We start from the raw sequence: 13,648 nt of genomic DNA on the forward strand, positions 1-13,648 counted from the left end.
GCTTCGAACGCTGTATGAAAGAACAGATGAAGTTGAGAAGGAACGGTTCGGGTTAGGAGAGTTCAAGGGCACGAGAGATGTGATTGGCTTATTGAGAATAATCGATGAAAGGTGTATAGGAAAAGGAAAATCATGTGTTAATAATTATTGATCTAGGAAAGGTTTTCGACCGGGTGAACTGGGAATTTTTTATGGTAGTTCTTAAGAAGGTTGGGTAACAATAGAAAGACCGAAGAATCGTAATTAAGGAGGCGGAAGTTCATGTCCTAAAAGATACATTACCAAATCTCCTTAAAAACATGGAAAAATGACTATTAAATTTGTAACTGTAACTTTAGAAGAATACAACAAACATACCAAATGATGGGTATCGTCCCCGCGATACCAGAGGAAATGAAGTACCTTCTTCAGTTGAAATATGTTAGTTTGATTTTAAATAAAATATAAATTCAAACAGTATAATGATTAAGACAAATATAGCAGATTATTCAGCGTAAAATATACTTAATTTCGCATCTTGCCTACTATGTAGCATGGTGTGTTTCCATGTCGTGCGCATTACTGCAAAGATAAAGAAATAATGCCTCCACGTAAATCGTGTAATTATTGTTTAGAATTAACAAATTGTAAATGAAAAATCTTGGTACAAAGTCTTGAGCATGTTGCCAAAATCAAAAGAATAACAAAAAAACTACCGAAACATACCTAAAATGACGAACTTTGAAAAATGACAAAAAGTATCTATATTTGCAGAAATTACTTAAACACTGGAAAATTGACAAAATATGTACTTTAAAATTACCATTTATTGTTTCAGAGTGAAGTTAATATGATATAGATTTGGTGCGAATTGTGTCCGCCATACCAGGAAAAAGATGGCATTTCATACTCATAAGAAACTTACATATGAACTAACACTTAAGTGTTAGAATAGGGGAAGAAATGACAGAGGCAGCAGAATTCGACATGAATGTTGTCTCTCCGATTCTATTTCAATATCTATCTAGAAGAGATAGTGAAGAATTTCCTACATTATGTAGGTCGTATTTCAATAGGAGTAGGATGATTAGGTGTATACGGTTTTAATTGAAACGAAGCGCTTGGTGTCATCTGTACAAGTAGGAGGGGGAGAAATATAACAGGTGACTAGTTTTCGATACCGGGATAGTATTATAAGTGATGACATGACGTGCAAACGTCAAATACAAACAAGGGTAGGAAGGGAGAAAGAAGCCTTTAGAAGGAAGAAGTATTTTATGGGTCTTTTTGTGGGAGTTTTGAAAAAGAGGTTGGTTGAAAACCGTGGTGCCTCGAAGCTTCTCAGTTGCGACGAGTGACCTGTCAGTAATGGCAGAATACCTATGATGATGAATATCGTGCGTTTTTACCCACATTTCAAGCTCTTGTGCTTACATATTTCATATAAAGCAGTTGAACGATTGGATCTTCGCTTAAAAATGAATATAGTAAAGATCTGAGCAATGTGGGTTTAGACGTGAGTAAACGCATCCTTTTCCCTCTCCATGTGTTTGCTAACTTCCCCTCGACCCCATTATCGTACTCCTTGAGCCCGAAGTATTTATTATAACTCACCTCCCTGACCCTGCGCGCTTTGGTTTTCTGCTATCTCGGAAACTTGTCAAGCAGGTTGTGAGCTGGACATTGCGTAAAGAAGTAACACAGAATGTCATTTGACAGGATATAGAAGTAAAAATAATAATAATAATAATAAAAGTGATCCCACAAGTCGATTCGTCTATGTTCATACACCATATATATACAGTAATTTGAGAACAAATTTCAAAAGTGCTGTAATACTTTAACACTACGAGAAGACTAAGTGATACACGCTACATTATGCAAAGGAGTTCCAGGAGGATAGGGAGGTTTAGTGCGTGACCAAAAAATGGTTTAATTTGCTTTAAGCTTTTACATGATGTAACAGAAGCTTACAATGATTATGCAAGTGGTTTTGTGCCACTGACCTGAAAAGAAGTGAAACCTCCAAGCGTGAACGATCCCGTCCTGAAGAAGGAATATTTGAATTTAATCATTGTGAATGTAGGAATAAAACCGAACTCCGTATCAGCATTTTCATAGGTAAATTCTGCCAAACGAAAAGTAAACAACCGAGTTAGGGTTAAAATGCAATCAGAAACTGCACTCGTATTGAAATTTTGGTATGGAAACTTGAGAAGATTTGTGATTCCTCAGAATAATGTGCAAGTTAACTGCAGAATAACGCCAAAGATTTTTATTGTCTAGTTGACAGAATGAAGAATAAATTGAGTTTATATTAGAGAAGAAAGAAAAAAAAACGCCAATATTAATACAGGATTTCCACAGAACTGGAAAATCAGGAAATTTGATTTTCGTTAGAGAAATTATTGATAAGTTCTTTTGTCAGGAAAAAAAAAAGGAGTCTTTCTGGATAATGAAGGCAACTTCGATGTAATAAGGTTATTTAAGATCATGCAACACAACAATATAGAACAATAGGTTACAGATGCATTAAGGTATACCAGGGTATGTTGTGCTATGATTTGTAATGAGGTTTTTAACTCTATAATTAGTTGAGCTACAGCTCTGGAATTCTTTAATATAGACAGAATGTGGTCATTGTAAAATCTGAGCTACGTCTTTTTAATCAACTTCAGTAAGGAGGAGGTTCTCAATTCGACCCGTTTATATATATATATATATGATACTGTTTGTATGTTCACGCGTAACTTTAACATAGATCCACCGATTTTAATGATTCTTTTTTGTTGCAAAGAGCATAGCATCCCGGTGGTCCCTTATGTTTTGTTACGGTGAAATGATAGTCTTGCTCGGCGTCTCTTTCAGCAGAGTTGAATTAATTTTGAGTTTACCCTCCCTTTCAACACCGAGGCTATATGAGACGGGAACCTTGCTGATTAACGTGAAATCCGAACCTCATGAAGTGGCGCTGGAAATCGATCCCGGTCTCCCACGCCAAAAGCATGTACGCTATCCGCTAAGCCATAAGGAGCTATCATACATAATGACGGTTATGGGCGAATCAATGCTAACCTTTATTTTAATAACGATTGAGTTGGTTGCAGGAAAACAATGATAACACTCATGTAAGCTGAATTGTGGAAGCAATTCAAGTTACAAACAACAGCATGCTGAATATGCTGATTGAAACTTGAACTCTTTCCACAACTCAAGATCACATAAGTATTATTACCGTTTTTCTGTAACCAACTCACTCGGTTTTAAAATGGGAGTTGCCATTGTTTTCCCCCCCATGCCCTTCACTGTGTGTATGATCTCGGACACAATTTCGACATAGGTGCATCAACTTTGTTGATTTACTTTTTGTTTGAAAAGTATATTCTCGCGGTGGTTTCATATAAATTTCATTAGAACCCTGCGATAGTCATAGATCATGAAACTTCTCAGCAGTTAAAAGTGTTATTATCGTAATTAATCAGCTTCATTGTGTGCATTCTTCGTTAGTTTCAAAGAGTATACTTTCTTACAGATTCCACGTAATTTGTATCAGAATCTAATGAGTCTTTGTAGTTAGACCAGAAAGCTCCTTAACTATGTGTATGTTCACGTATAACTTCGTGTCGCGTAGACTATTAAATCTATATATCGTCGCTGCGCCTCTAAGAACCGCTGTGTTAAAACCAAAACTTTCAAGAAAAAAAAAAAAAATTCCAAACTCTTAAAATTTTGCCGAATACACGGAAACACTTGAAAAATATAATAAAATTGCTTCTGCAAGCTAGACATGGTTGTAGCTTGCTTCAACAATATTACTATTTTTGTTTACGTAGCATGTGTCAATTTACCTTTTGCGCCTTGATAAGCACATAGAGAATTTGTATACATTAATCAATATGTACTTGATAAGAGCTTGAAGCCTTTAATTTCAATCTATTATTTTTCGTTGTTGTGGCGAAATAATTGAATATTCACTTATCAAATTATAAGGGACGCTGCCTGACAGCTTTTAGGTTTATTTGCACAGCATAACTCATTTTCGACGAAAATGTCACATGGCGGTTCTTCGAGGCGCAGCAACGATATAGTATATATTTAGGTTGGTGCATAAAATCGTAGTCTTTTTCTTTTGTTGATACTCCGGTTGTTATGGGTTTATTTATCGATTGTCTTCTTGGTTTTTAAATTCAATAGTTGTGTTTGATTTTACATATTGAATTTTAAATTTTGCAGATACATTGGCATTGTATTAGAAATTGAAGATGATAGGGATCGTGTATGGCCATGCCTCCTTGGTGACCTTTACGTATCTCTTACTGGGCGGGGAACATAAACTATGGTATAGAAGCAAGTACTAGGCCGCACCCGCGAATATTTTGTGAGGGAATGTTTCAGAAGTTATTAAACAGTCCGACCAACTATAGTAGTATAAACTCCCCCATGGAGTATTAAAAGGACACGGATGCAAAATGGCCTAAAAAGGATCAAACTTTCTGTCTTATGATCTAATCATAGCTAATGTACAGTACGGTTTATTTATTGTTTGTGTTCATATTATACTAAGATGTGCACAAATTTGTTTAGATCGTATTGCAGATATATTTCAGTCAGTATGTTTACCTCGTACATGTACGTATGTATATGAGAGATCTTACCATTTTACATGTGAGATATTTGTCTCAGGCAGTATGATTTAGAAAGCAAAATATATATATATATATTACAGAGCCTTTATTCTAAATTTTCAAGCAATATAGTTTTGAAATGAAAAAAAAAAAAATCTTAATGTAATTAATGTATTATACCCTCTGTAGGTTGCTAACAGTAGATACCGAATGATATTTTGTAATTCCCTAATAAGAACTTCTGTGCTCTTCCAAATTACATCATCATCAGTGGCCTACGCCTTGAGAGACATGTAACGACTTTGAATTACGTACGTTTTCAAAATCTACTATCGGCACTTTTAGACAGGAAGCATTCGTGAATTTTAATCCATGAAACCTATTAATGTAGTTTACGAAATCCTCATCGAATTTTCAATAATTAAGATTAATTGCAATACTTTCGTTTCAATCACGGCCCGTTATTGATTAATTACAGTGATACATGTTTCGTTCTTTCACAGCATCGTTCACATCGTTCTAGTACTTGAAAATTAATTTTGATTATAGTTCATGAAATGTAAAATACGTGTATTCACTTGTTTTAACAAGTCTGGAGTACATAGAACATTTTCATATTCTGCATACTCAAACTACAATAATAGTACTTAAAACTTAAGTTTTGTACCGTCACGTAAAATACATACTAAATATGTTTAAAAGACTTCTTAAACATTGGACCTCAACAAGAATCCAGTTATTGAAAACTTTAAAGGGAAAGAGGTTTGTCGGATAAGTTTATATTATGTAAAGAAAAAAAAAATGTTATTTGCTAATATTTGTGTAGTAATGACATATCAATTTACTACTAATTGATACCGTAATTCCTTTTTGTATGCTTTCTAATGTAGATATGTCTTACATGTTAGAATCTATAGAAAATTATGAATACACGATTTAAGGAGTTAATGCGGAAAAATTTAAGCATGTAAAAATGTCTTAACTACATAGATTGCAGAAAATCAGTGTGCTTTCAACACTAATATTTTAATAGTGTATTCTGTTCCTTTTTCCCTTCTTCCAACTGTAGAAGATACCATTTAAATTTTACTCGAATAATAAACGCATATTCTGCATTCATTTCGCGAACCTGGCTAGATAATTAAAAATATCAGTATTTGCATGTTTTGTAATTATTCCTTTGCATTTAAAAAAAAATGGTTAATAGGTAATTTTTTTTATTCACTTTATTCTTCACGTTCATTTTATTCTTCACGTGATTATTGAGTTACTGCATTTATATGTTGAAAACTACTGGGGGTACAATATTGAACAAACACTCGAGTAGTAGTTCGAATTTCACTTTAATAGTACATTTCTTCCTTCATATCCTAGGTATTGCGTAAACCATAAACAGCTGAAATCAGTTACAAAGGAATCTGTTCTCACTTAACGCGATTGATACACATATCACTTAGTTATTATGTATTCAGTTATATTGGAGTGGTCCTCTAAATGAAACTTCAGAATAATAGCAGGTATTTTTTTTTTCTTCAAGTTCGAATTAGGACACTCCATTTGCACTGAAAAAAAAAAAAAAACGTTAGCCTTGCTTTTTGTTCCAGGTAAGCTAATAAGTGCATTATTCATCTCTAGTTGATGAAATTTCGCGTAGCGATTCAAGTGGTGACTTGAACACTCACTGCAATTTATACTAATTGTCTACTGGTCGAGTCATGTTTCTAATCACTACAGTTGTTTAAATACTCGGTACCCAACCAGAAAAATGGCTTTAACCAAGGGACTGTACCGGTTTCACTGTGGTTCGAGTGGCGCATAGCAAGTTGATAAATTTAAGTATGTTCTGCGTAATGACTTTGCTTTTATGGACAGGCTAAGTTATTTTGGGTTATTTATCTTTTTTATGCCAAGAAGTAATTGGAAAGTATTTTGCTGTTTGTTAAGAATTATGAAAAGTTGATCTGATAAGACAGTTGTTCATGGTCATTATATTTAACATATTCAGTTGAACATAAGAGTGCACTGTCCAAATTATACTGCTATTTTTGAAAGGGATTTTTCTTTGATGATTTGCAGATGGTATTGTTCATCAGACTGCAAGAAATTAATTAATTGTTTGGGGCTCCCAATGGTGGCAAGTAGGCAAAATGTGTGTGTTTTATCATGTAAACTGCTCATACCTACGTGTCAGAATAGGACCAAGTTAACAATACGTGAATTAGAATATAAAAAGTTGTGCTTACATATTTACAAGAGGTCCGGAACTATTCATCGTCGTCCGGAGTTACCAAATGCATGATCTCAAGAAAATTTCAAATTTTATCATGTATTTGTTCGTATTCAGACAGATATCTTTGTAGCTGGGAATTTTAATTTAAAAAAAAAAGATTGTGAAAAAAATACACGGTGAATAAAAAATATGTAATAAACATGAGATTTTTGTAATGACATTATTGCATTTCATTTCTTTTATTATGAATGAAGCGTGTAAATGTAATTGCTGTCCGTAAAAGTTTATTATTTGTGGCACATCCTCTCCAACTCGGAGCGGAATATTGTTTCTTATGAATTTGTTTCTCAAAGTAATTTACTTTTACTGTTCATTTTTATTATTTTGTATTCAGCTGTAGAAGTCATGAGATAGCAGAAACCTGGTTTAGCGAACATAACATTTCTCTTTATAGTTTTCAGTTAATACGTGGAGAATTTTTAATTCTCAACCGACGGTCATTTCGCTGGTCTCACTGTCAGCCTCTTCAGGATCAGTACATTATTGCCAGTTAGAGAAGGCTGGGAATAAAACCAGCGAAACATCGTCGGTTTAGAATTAAAATTAATCGACTATTGCGTGAAAACCACGGAGAAAAATGTTTGTTGAACTTCCATCGTGAAAATTTAAAACTGTGAATAATGATAGAACTTTGTGCCTGACAGTAGATTGGTTGTTAGCGATATTCTAGAATAAAATATTTTTGAAGAGAACACGATTCTACCAGATTAGCGAAAATACGTAACGTAGGACAACTCTTCTAGTGTTTCAGAAACTAGCTGTACGTGTTTATAATTAAAAGTATAGTTAGTTCTTTGAATTTTAAAATTTATTGTTAGTATTTCTTCAGAAATTCATTATTTTCAGTAATTAAAGTATAATCTATATTGCTATTTAGAGCTTTGTTTCTTTTTTTAACGTAAGCAACCGCGAAGCTTGGAAATATTTGAAATTCTAAAAGTTTTTGATAGTGTAAGAGAATATAACACAATTTCTGTTTTAACGGGAAAAATAATATTCTGGAAACTAACATAGGAGCGCTAGTAATTGTGACTAAGGAATTTGATTATTCGATTTATGTTGCGTAATATATGCAAGAGGAGTTATACAGAAATTCATTTAATAACCTTTTGATTTGTTACAGCATTATTTGCGGTTCCCAAGAACTACAAGTTAGTGGCTGCCCCGCTGTTTGAATTGTACGACAATGCTCAAGGTTATGGACCAATCATTTCGTCACTGCCCCAAGCACTGTGCAGGTAAAACTACATTATTATTATTATTATTAATTGTATCATTAATACTTGATATTGTAATTATCACATATTTACATGCGAAGTTTATGAAAGTAATGCTAGTTTATTTATGTTACTGTAAAATTATAAGTAAGCTGGCTGTGCATATTTACATTTATCTACTGCTTAGGTGCCAGTGTTGTGTTTTCTTCGTTGAATATTTCACTTGCAAACTTGTTTCCTCTTATAAGAGGTCTTATCTTCATTTTACCATTCTGAATTGAGTTTGCATAATAGTTTTCCTTAAGTTTCACAGAACTTCTGATTGATCATAATTGTTGAAATTTTTTTTTTCTCAATTGGAACTGACGCAGAGTTGTGAAAGAAATTGTGATTTTTTTTTTTATATATAGTTTTATCCGTCCTTACAGCAAATTTCAATCAATTACCTTTATTAAAAAGCCTTACATGCGCAATCCTTGTTCGGTAGTTCCGAGACTATTAGAATATCTCGGCATAAGTAATGGCTGTACATTTTCTGTCTCTGTGTGGGAGTGCTTGGACATTCGAAGGTTTGCCTGTGTTAATGATGGTAGTTCCTACAACTGTGATTAGGCGGCAAGGCATCGTCATCGTAAAAACTCGTCATCGTCAGTGGCTAGCGAACTGAGAAGAATTGGTGTCCAATTTATACAGCGGATAAACTCAATTTTTGTGTGTAACTGGGCAAGGCAGCCGCAGAGACATTGCAGCTGTATCTGGAGCACATATGATTGAATGGCATAGACAGTTCGTAGCGGTAGTCGATGGACCGCTACAGTCAACCGTGATTTCTCAAAATGAAGACAACGCGATTTTCGTCAGACACTGTAATTGTAGACTACTGTTACTTAGGGCATTAGCTAACATGCGTTTGATACCTTCAGAAAAAATATTAATTTAAAAAAAAAAAGTTATAAAGTGTACATGGATACTGCTGTTCAGTTTACATAATAAAAATAAGATATTAGAAACATTAAATAGCGAATCGCCAATTTCATTAAACAGTGCTTAATTTTATTTCAGTAGATTTTAAAATTTTTTATTGCCTACTTCAAATCTTTGAAAAATAATATCGTGAAATCATGGTTAACAGTTTTCAGCCGAAATAATGAACAATTCATACTTGCTTAAATCCAGAGGACATGGATGTAAGCAGGTAACTCCAGTACTATACGCTACAAAAGCAAGGAAAACTTTCTAAAGAAAGTATTGGTATGGTTGGCCATTTCCCTCTAGGGTGTCACACCCAATCATTCGTCAATATAGTTAATGGTCGAGCAATCACAGTTGTACATCAAGAGTTGTGTGCCGAAATTGATTCAGTTCATTTACACACATCATCATGGTGATAACTACATATTTTGGCCAGACCTCGCAACCAGCCATTATCCCAGGAATAGAACTGACTGGTTGACGGCGCACCACGAAATACCAGTCCACCAAATGTTTCATAGACACGCCCGATAAAGCACTTCTGGTCTATGATGGGGAAGGGAGGGAGGGAAACTGCACCACAACTCGTCCATTGCATCAAGACTAAGCTACGAAACTTGGACTTCAGATCCGTCCAAAGAGGGCACGCTACAATTTGTGACAAATTAAAGACCATGGACCTTATGCAGCATTGTAACAAGTAGTCAACAGTGTCTCCATCATTGCGTTTGGTATTTGCAATGAATAAACACATTTGCTTGCTTGGTAGTAGTGCTTTGTGTGTTTTTTTAGTTGAGCCCGGGCAGTGTGAGATGTGATTGCGACCAATGTGTTGTGATCCATTAGAAAGACGTACGAAACATTGCAAGTAGCATTCGATGATGCATCAGTGAGTCGTAATGGCTTTTCAGTGGTTTGCACGTTTTCGTGCTGGAAGTGTCCGTGAAGGATGATTCCCGTCCGTAAGTTGGAATGACAGGGTGTGTATCTGTCACGAATGTCACAAAATCAGAAAACGATCATGAAAGTCAAGAAATTTGGCTTTTGGGTCACGATTTTCTGTATCTGAACAAATGTAAGTACAAATTGGAAAATTTTGTTCTATAAAATGTCAAAATTCACCACCAAAAATGTCTATGGTTGGCCTTTGACGCTATCAAATCGCAAGCAAACCATGCTTCTATCGCATGGATGAAAATTCGGCCATTCGCACTTGAGAGTGTTACGAAATTTTAAAATTTGGTCAAGAAAAGAATACGAAAAAGTCACGACATTTCATTTTGGAATTTTAGTAGACACCCTGAATGAAGAGAAAATTGCCCATTTGTAAGATCATCGATTGACTGTCGTGGAGTTCCGGGGAGTAAACGTAAACGTTTCCATTGGCTCCTATCACCAAATCGTGAAACCTAGAGTTTAAAAGTGTATCGGCAAAATTTGTGCCGAGGATTCTCACACAGAACAGGACACTCGTGTCACTAGTACCTGGGAACCGGAGGAAACAGCCTCCAACAACCTCGACATTCCTGGCTAGTATCATCTCAGAGAATGAATCGTGGGTTTACTGGTACGACTCCGAAATCAAAGTGAAGTCCCAATTGAAATAACATTGATCCCCAAGACCCAAATAGGCCAATCATTTCTGGTCCCGGATGCTATTATTGCGTTTTTTGATATTTAAGGAACCGTGCATCACGAATTTGTTTCTGGCAATAGGAGGATGTTACAACTTCGCGCGACTTCTTGTTCGTAGATAGCGGACAAGTGCCGTTGTACAATCCGCGGCAAAAAACTTGCAACATGAGCATATAAGTTTATTGTGAAATGACGAAGTCTTTTGCTCAAAAATAAGTATGCACGGGAGGAGACCGAGGTTTATCCTGGCGTGATTCGTTCCACTTAGACGTTACATTCATTCCCTGTGCTGTTAGGCGTAGTTTCACAATAAACTTACATCCTCATGTTGCAGGTTTTTTGCCGCGGATTGTACCATGACAATGCTTCGTATTACACTTCAGTAGTAATGCCCTACTTCTTGGCCAAAACATTATCCCGTAATGCTCCATACCCCTACTCGTTGAATCTGGCTCTTTGTGACTTTTCGCGTTCCATACATTGAAGTGCACTGTAAAAAGAGTATTGTTCGATGCTATTCGCAAAATCCAGAATAACACGATGAAGGAACTCCGGCGCACATAATCAGTTCAGTCACTTCACACACACACACACATATATATATATATAAAATCCATACGAATAAATGCATTCCGTGCCCGACTTTCTAGAGTGTTTTTGATGATTCCGGTTACCAGGTCCTCCTTAACTGTAGTTTTCTTAACGTTTTTACGTATCTGCCTGCTGGACGAACGTTTTCAACACTACGAATGTTGTTTTCAGCTAAATACGAAGGTTAGAGAACAACTTATTTGGAAAAACTTTCCAGGATGACTATATGAATACATCCAATAATGTGAATGGATATTCGTCGAAGAAAGCTTCCTTTTGTGTCTTTTTCGTTACTTTTCTACCGTGTGAGCCGGTGTTGTTAATGTGTGCTTTTTATTCTGTGATCAGTATTGTCTTCGATTACTGATTAGTTATTCTCCCCGAGTAAAGATTGTGGATTCTTAACATTCGTATGTTTGTAGTTATGGTAAGCCAATTTACTCTTTTGATTCCTTGATGTGCTTCTTAATTTTAGGTTGTGTATTTCTCCATGTCATTCCTATATAACTTGCGTGCATTGACAGATTGCTTCGTATCTCCTGATTCATATCCTTCTCTACATGATAACTTCTATAATTTGTGAGTGGCTTTTAGTTTAGGGGCAACGAAGGTAAATGTAATAAAATTACTTATTTTCGAAGTGTTAGTTGTGATTGGAAAAATCGGAATACCAGTTCTCTGTTTCTTTTTCTAGTAGCACAGTTTCCTTTCTTTTGAAACTTGTTTTGACGTGCTTTTTTCTAACATTCAGAAGCTTTTTCTTATTTTTAATGGAATATCATATGCGTTTTCTGATTCCATCCTACACCAAATATTGGTATAAAACTAAATAAAATACATAATGTAAATCCAGAAATTTGGATATATATATCTAATACAAACATGTGTCCCTTGGATCTTCGCAACGGAATTTGTGTAATTGATGATCCAGTCATTTTTCCTTCCTTGCATTGCTGATTAAAAAAAAAAAAAAAACTAAAGTTGAAATGTAAATATGCCTTACGATTCCAAGAATGCTCTTGAATCTCATGCCAGCTAGCATACTTAAATATTAAAACTGAATTGCCAGCATGCTCCTTATTTTAGTGAAAGCATAATTTCAAACTAAAATAAATGTAATAAATTTCAGTGTACTCATCTCGCTGCAGAGCAAAATCATTTCGTCAGTTACATGCAATACACACGAGTGCCTTCTGTCAGTGTAAAACGGTAAGGACAGAAATATTTCATTTTGGGGAATTAATTATACCACTGAAATTGACACTTCCTGCACGACTTTATTGACAAAGCATCACGATTAGTTATACAAAAGAAAGTGATTAAATATAAAATTCTGCAGACTTATATTTGAAGCAGTTATCCTTACTTCAGGCCGCCAGTCACTAATTAGGAATTAAATTAATCAGAGGAAGAGAATACACTAACAAAAGACACATTCAATTGTGTCGCAATAAGTCGTCTCAGTAAGCCGTTTTTCTGTACCTGCATAGCTGACTGAAGAAAATGTAGTCTTGAACGTATTGGAAACTTCTAAGGAATTGCAATTACCGCAAGAAGTTAAGCAGAAAGCAGTTAATTTTAAATCAAGAACGTGTCTCGATAATGCGTGACTGATATTCAGTCAATTTAAGATTTTCTTGGTCGAAATTTAAAGTCTGTTAGAAAACGTGATTAGCTTTCAAAACTATTCTTTCTATCGATTTTGAATTGTATGAAATATATACGGCTTTAGTTACGTACAGGATGTTTAATAAATTTTTTGACATTGCGGAAATTGCTGTCAGGAGTTTTTGGATTTCTACTGTGTTCTTTATCCTATCTTATCATATTTGCTATTCAGATAAAATATTCTCATATGATTTGACTTGCCCTTAAACTAGAGATGCAAAAAAGCCGGCTTTTTTAAATCGATGTTTTTTTGCACATAAAAAGCCGGCTTTTTCAGGGAGAAAAAACGAGAACTTTACCGATTTTGCAGATCCGAAGCAACAATGTATATGAAAGTTAAAACTTACAAGTTTCAAGAATGTGCAGAACCACCCTAAACCAAGCTCTTGATGTGCATCCTTTAAGATTATCATATAAATGTATTTCTGTCGTGTTTTATTTTATTTTGTTTCAAAAAGAGGGTGTGTGATATTTTGAAGTAAAAATACTACACACAATTTTGCTAGTTATTTGTCTTTTTTTTTAAAAAAAATAAAATACTTACTTTTGTGAATAAGAGATTAAAAAATTATTACATCTGTTGGTTAATCCTTAGGAATTCAAAATGTAAATATGTTAAGAATTTTTAAAAAGTCTTTTCGAAATTCATGGTTTATTTTAGGTTTTATATT

General features: G+C 34.7%; 1 protein-coding gene across 4 annotated transcripts in view; it reads left to right on the forward strand.

The window, feature by feature from the left end:
* Cpsf5 (cleavage and polyadenylation specificity factor subunit 5) overlaps positions 1-13,648 on the forward strand; it is a 62,086-nt gene that overhangs the window by 36,726 nt on the left and 11,712 nt on the right. For all 4 annotated transcript variants that reach the window (XM_081771735.1, XM_081771734.1, XM_081771736.1 and 1 more), the window contains exon 5: positions 8,018-8,132. In XM_081771735.1, the coding sequence (XP_081627861.1) occupies positions 8,018-8,132 (115 nt within the window). The remainder of the gene's footprint in view (positions 1-8,017; positions 8,133-13,648) is intronic.

This window comes from Thermobia domestica, chromosome 9 (assembly GCF_964235325.1).
Source record: "Thermobia domestica chromosome 9, izTheDome1.hap1.1, whole genome shotgun sequence".
Taxonomy (NCBI): Eukaryota; Metazoa; Arthropoda; class Insecta; order Zygentoma; family Lepismatidae; genus Thermobia; species Thermobia domestica.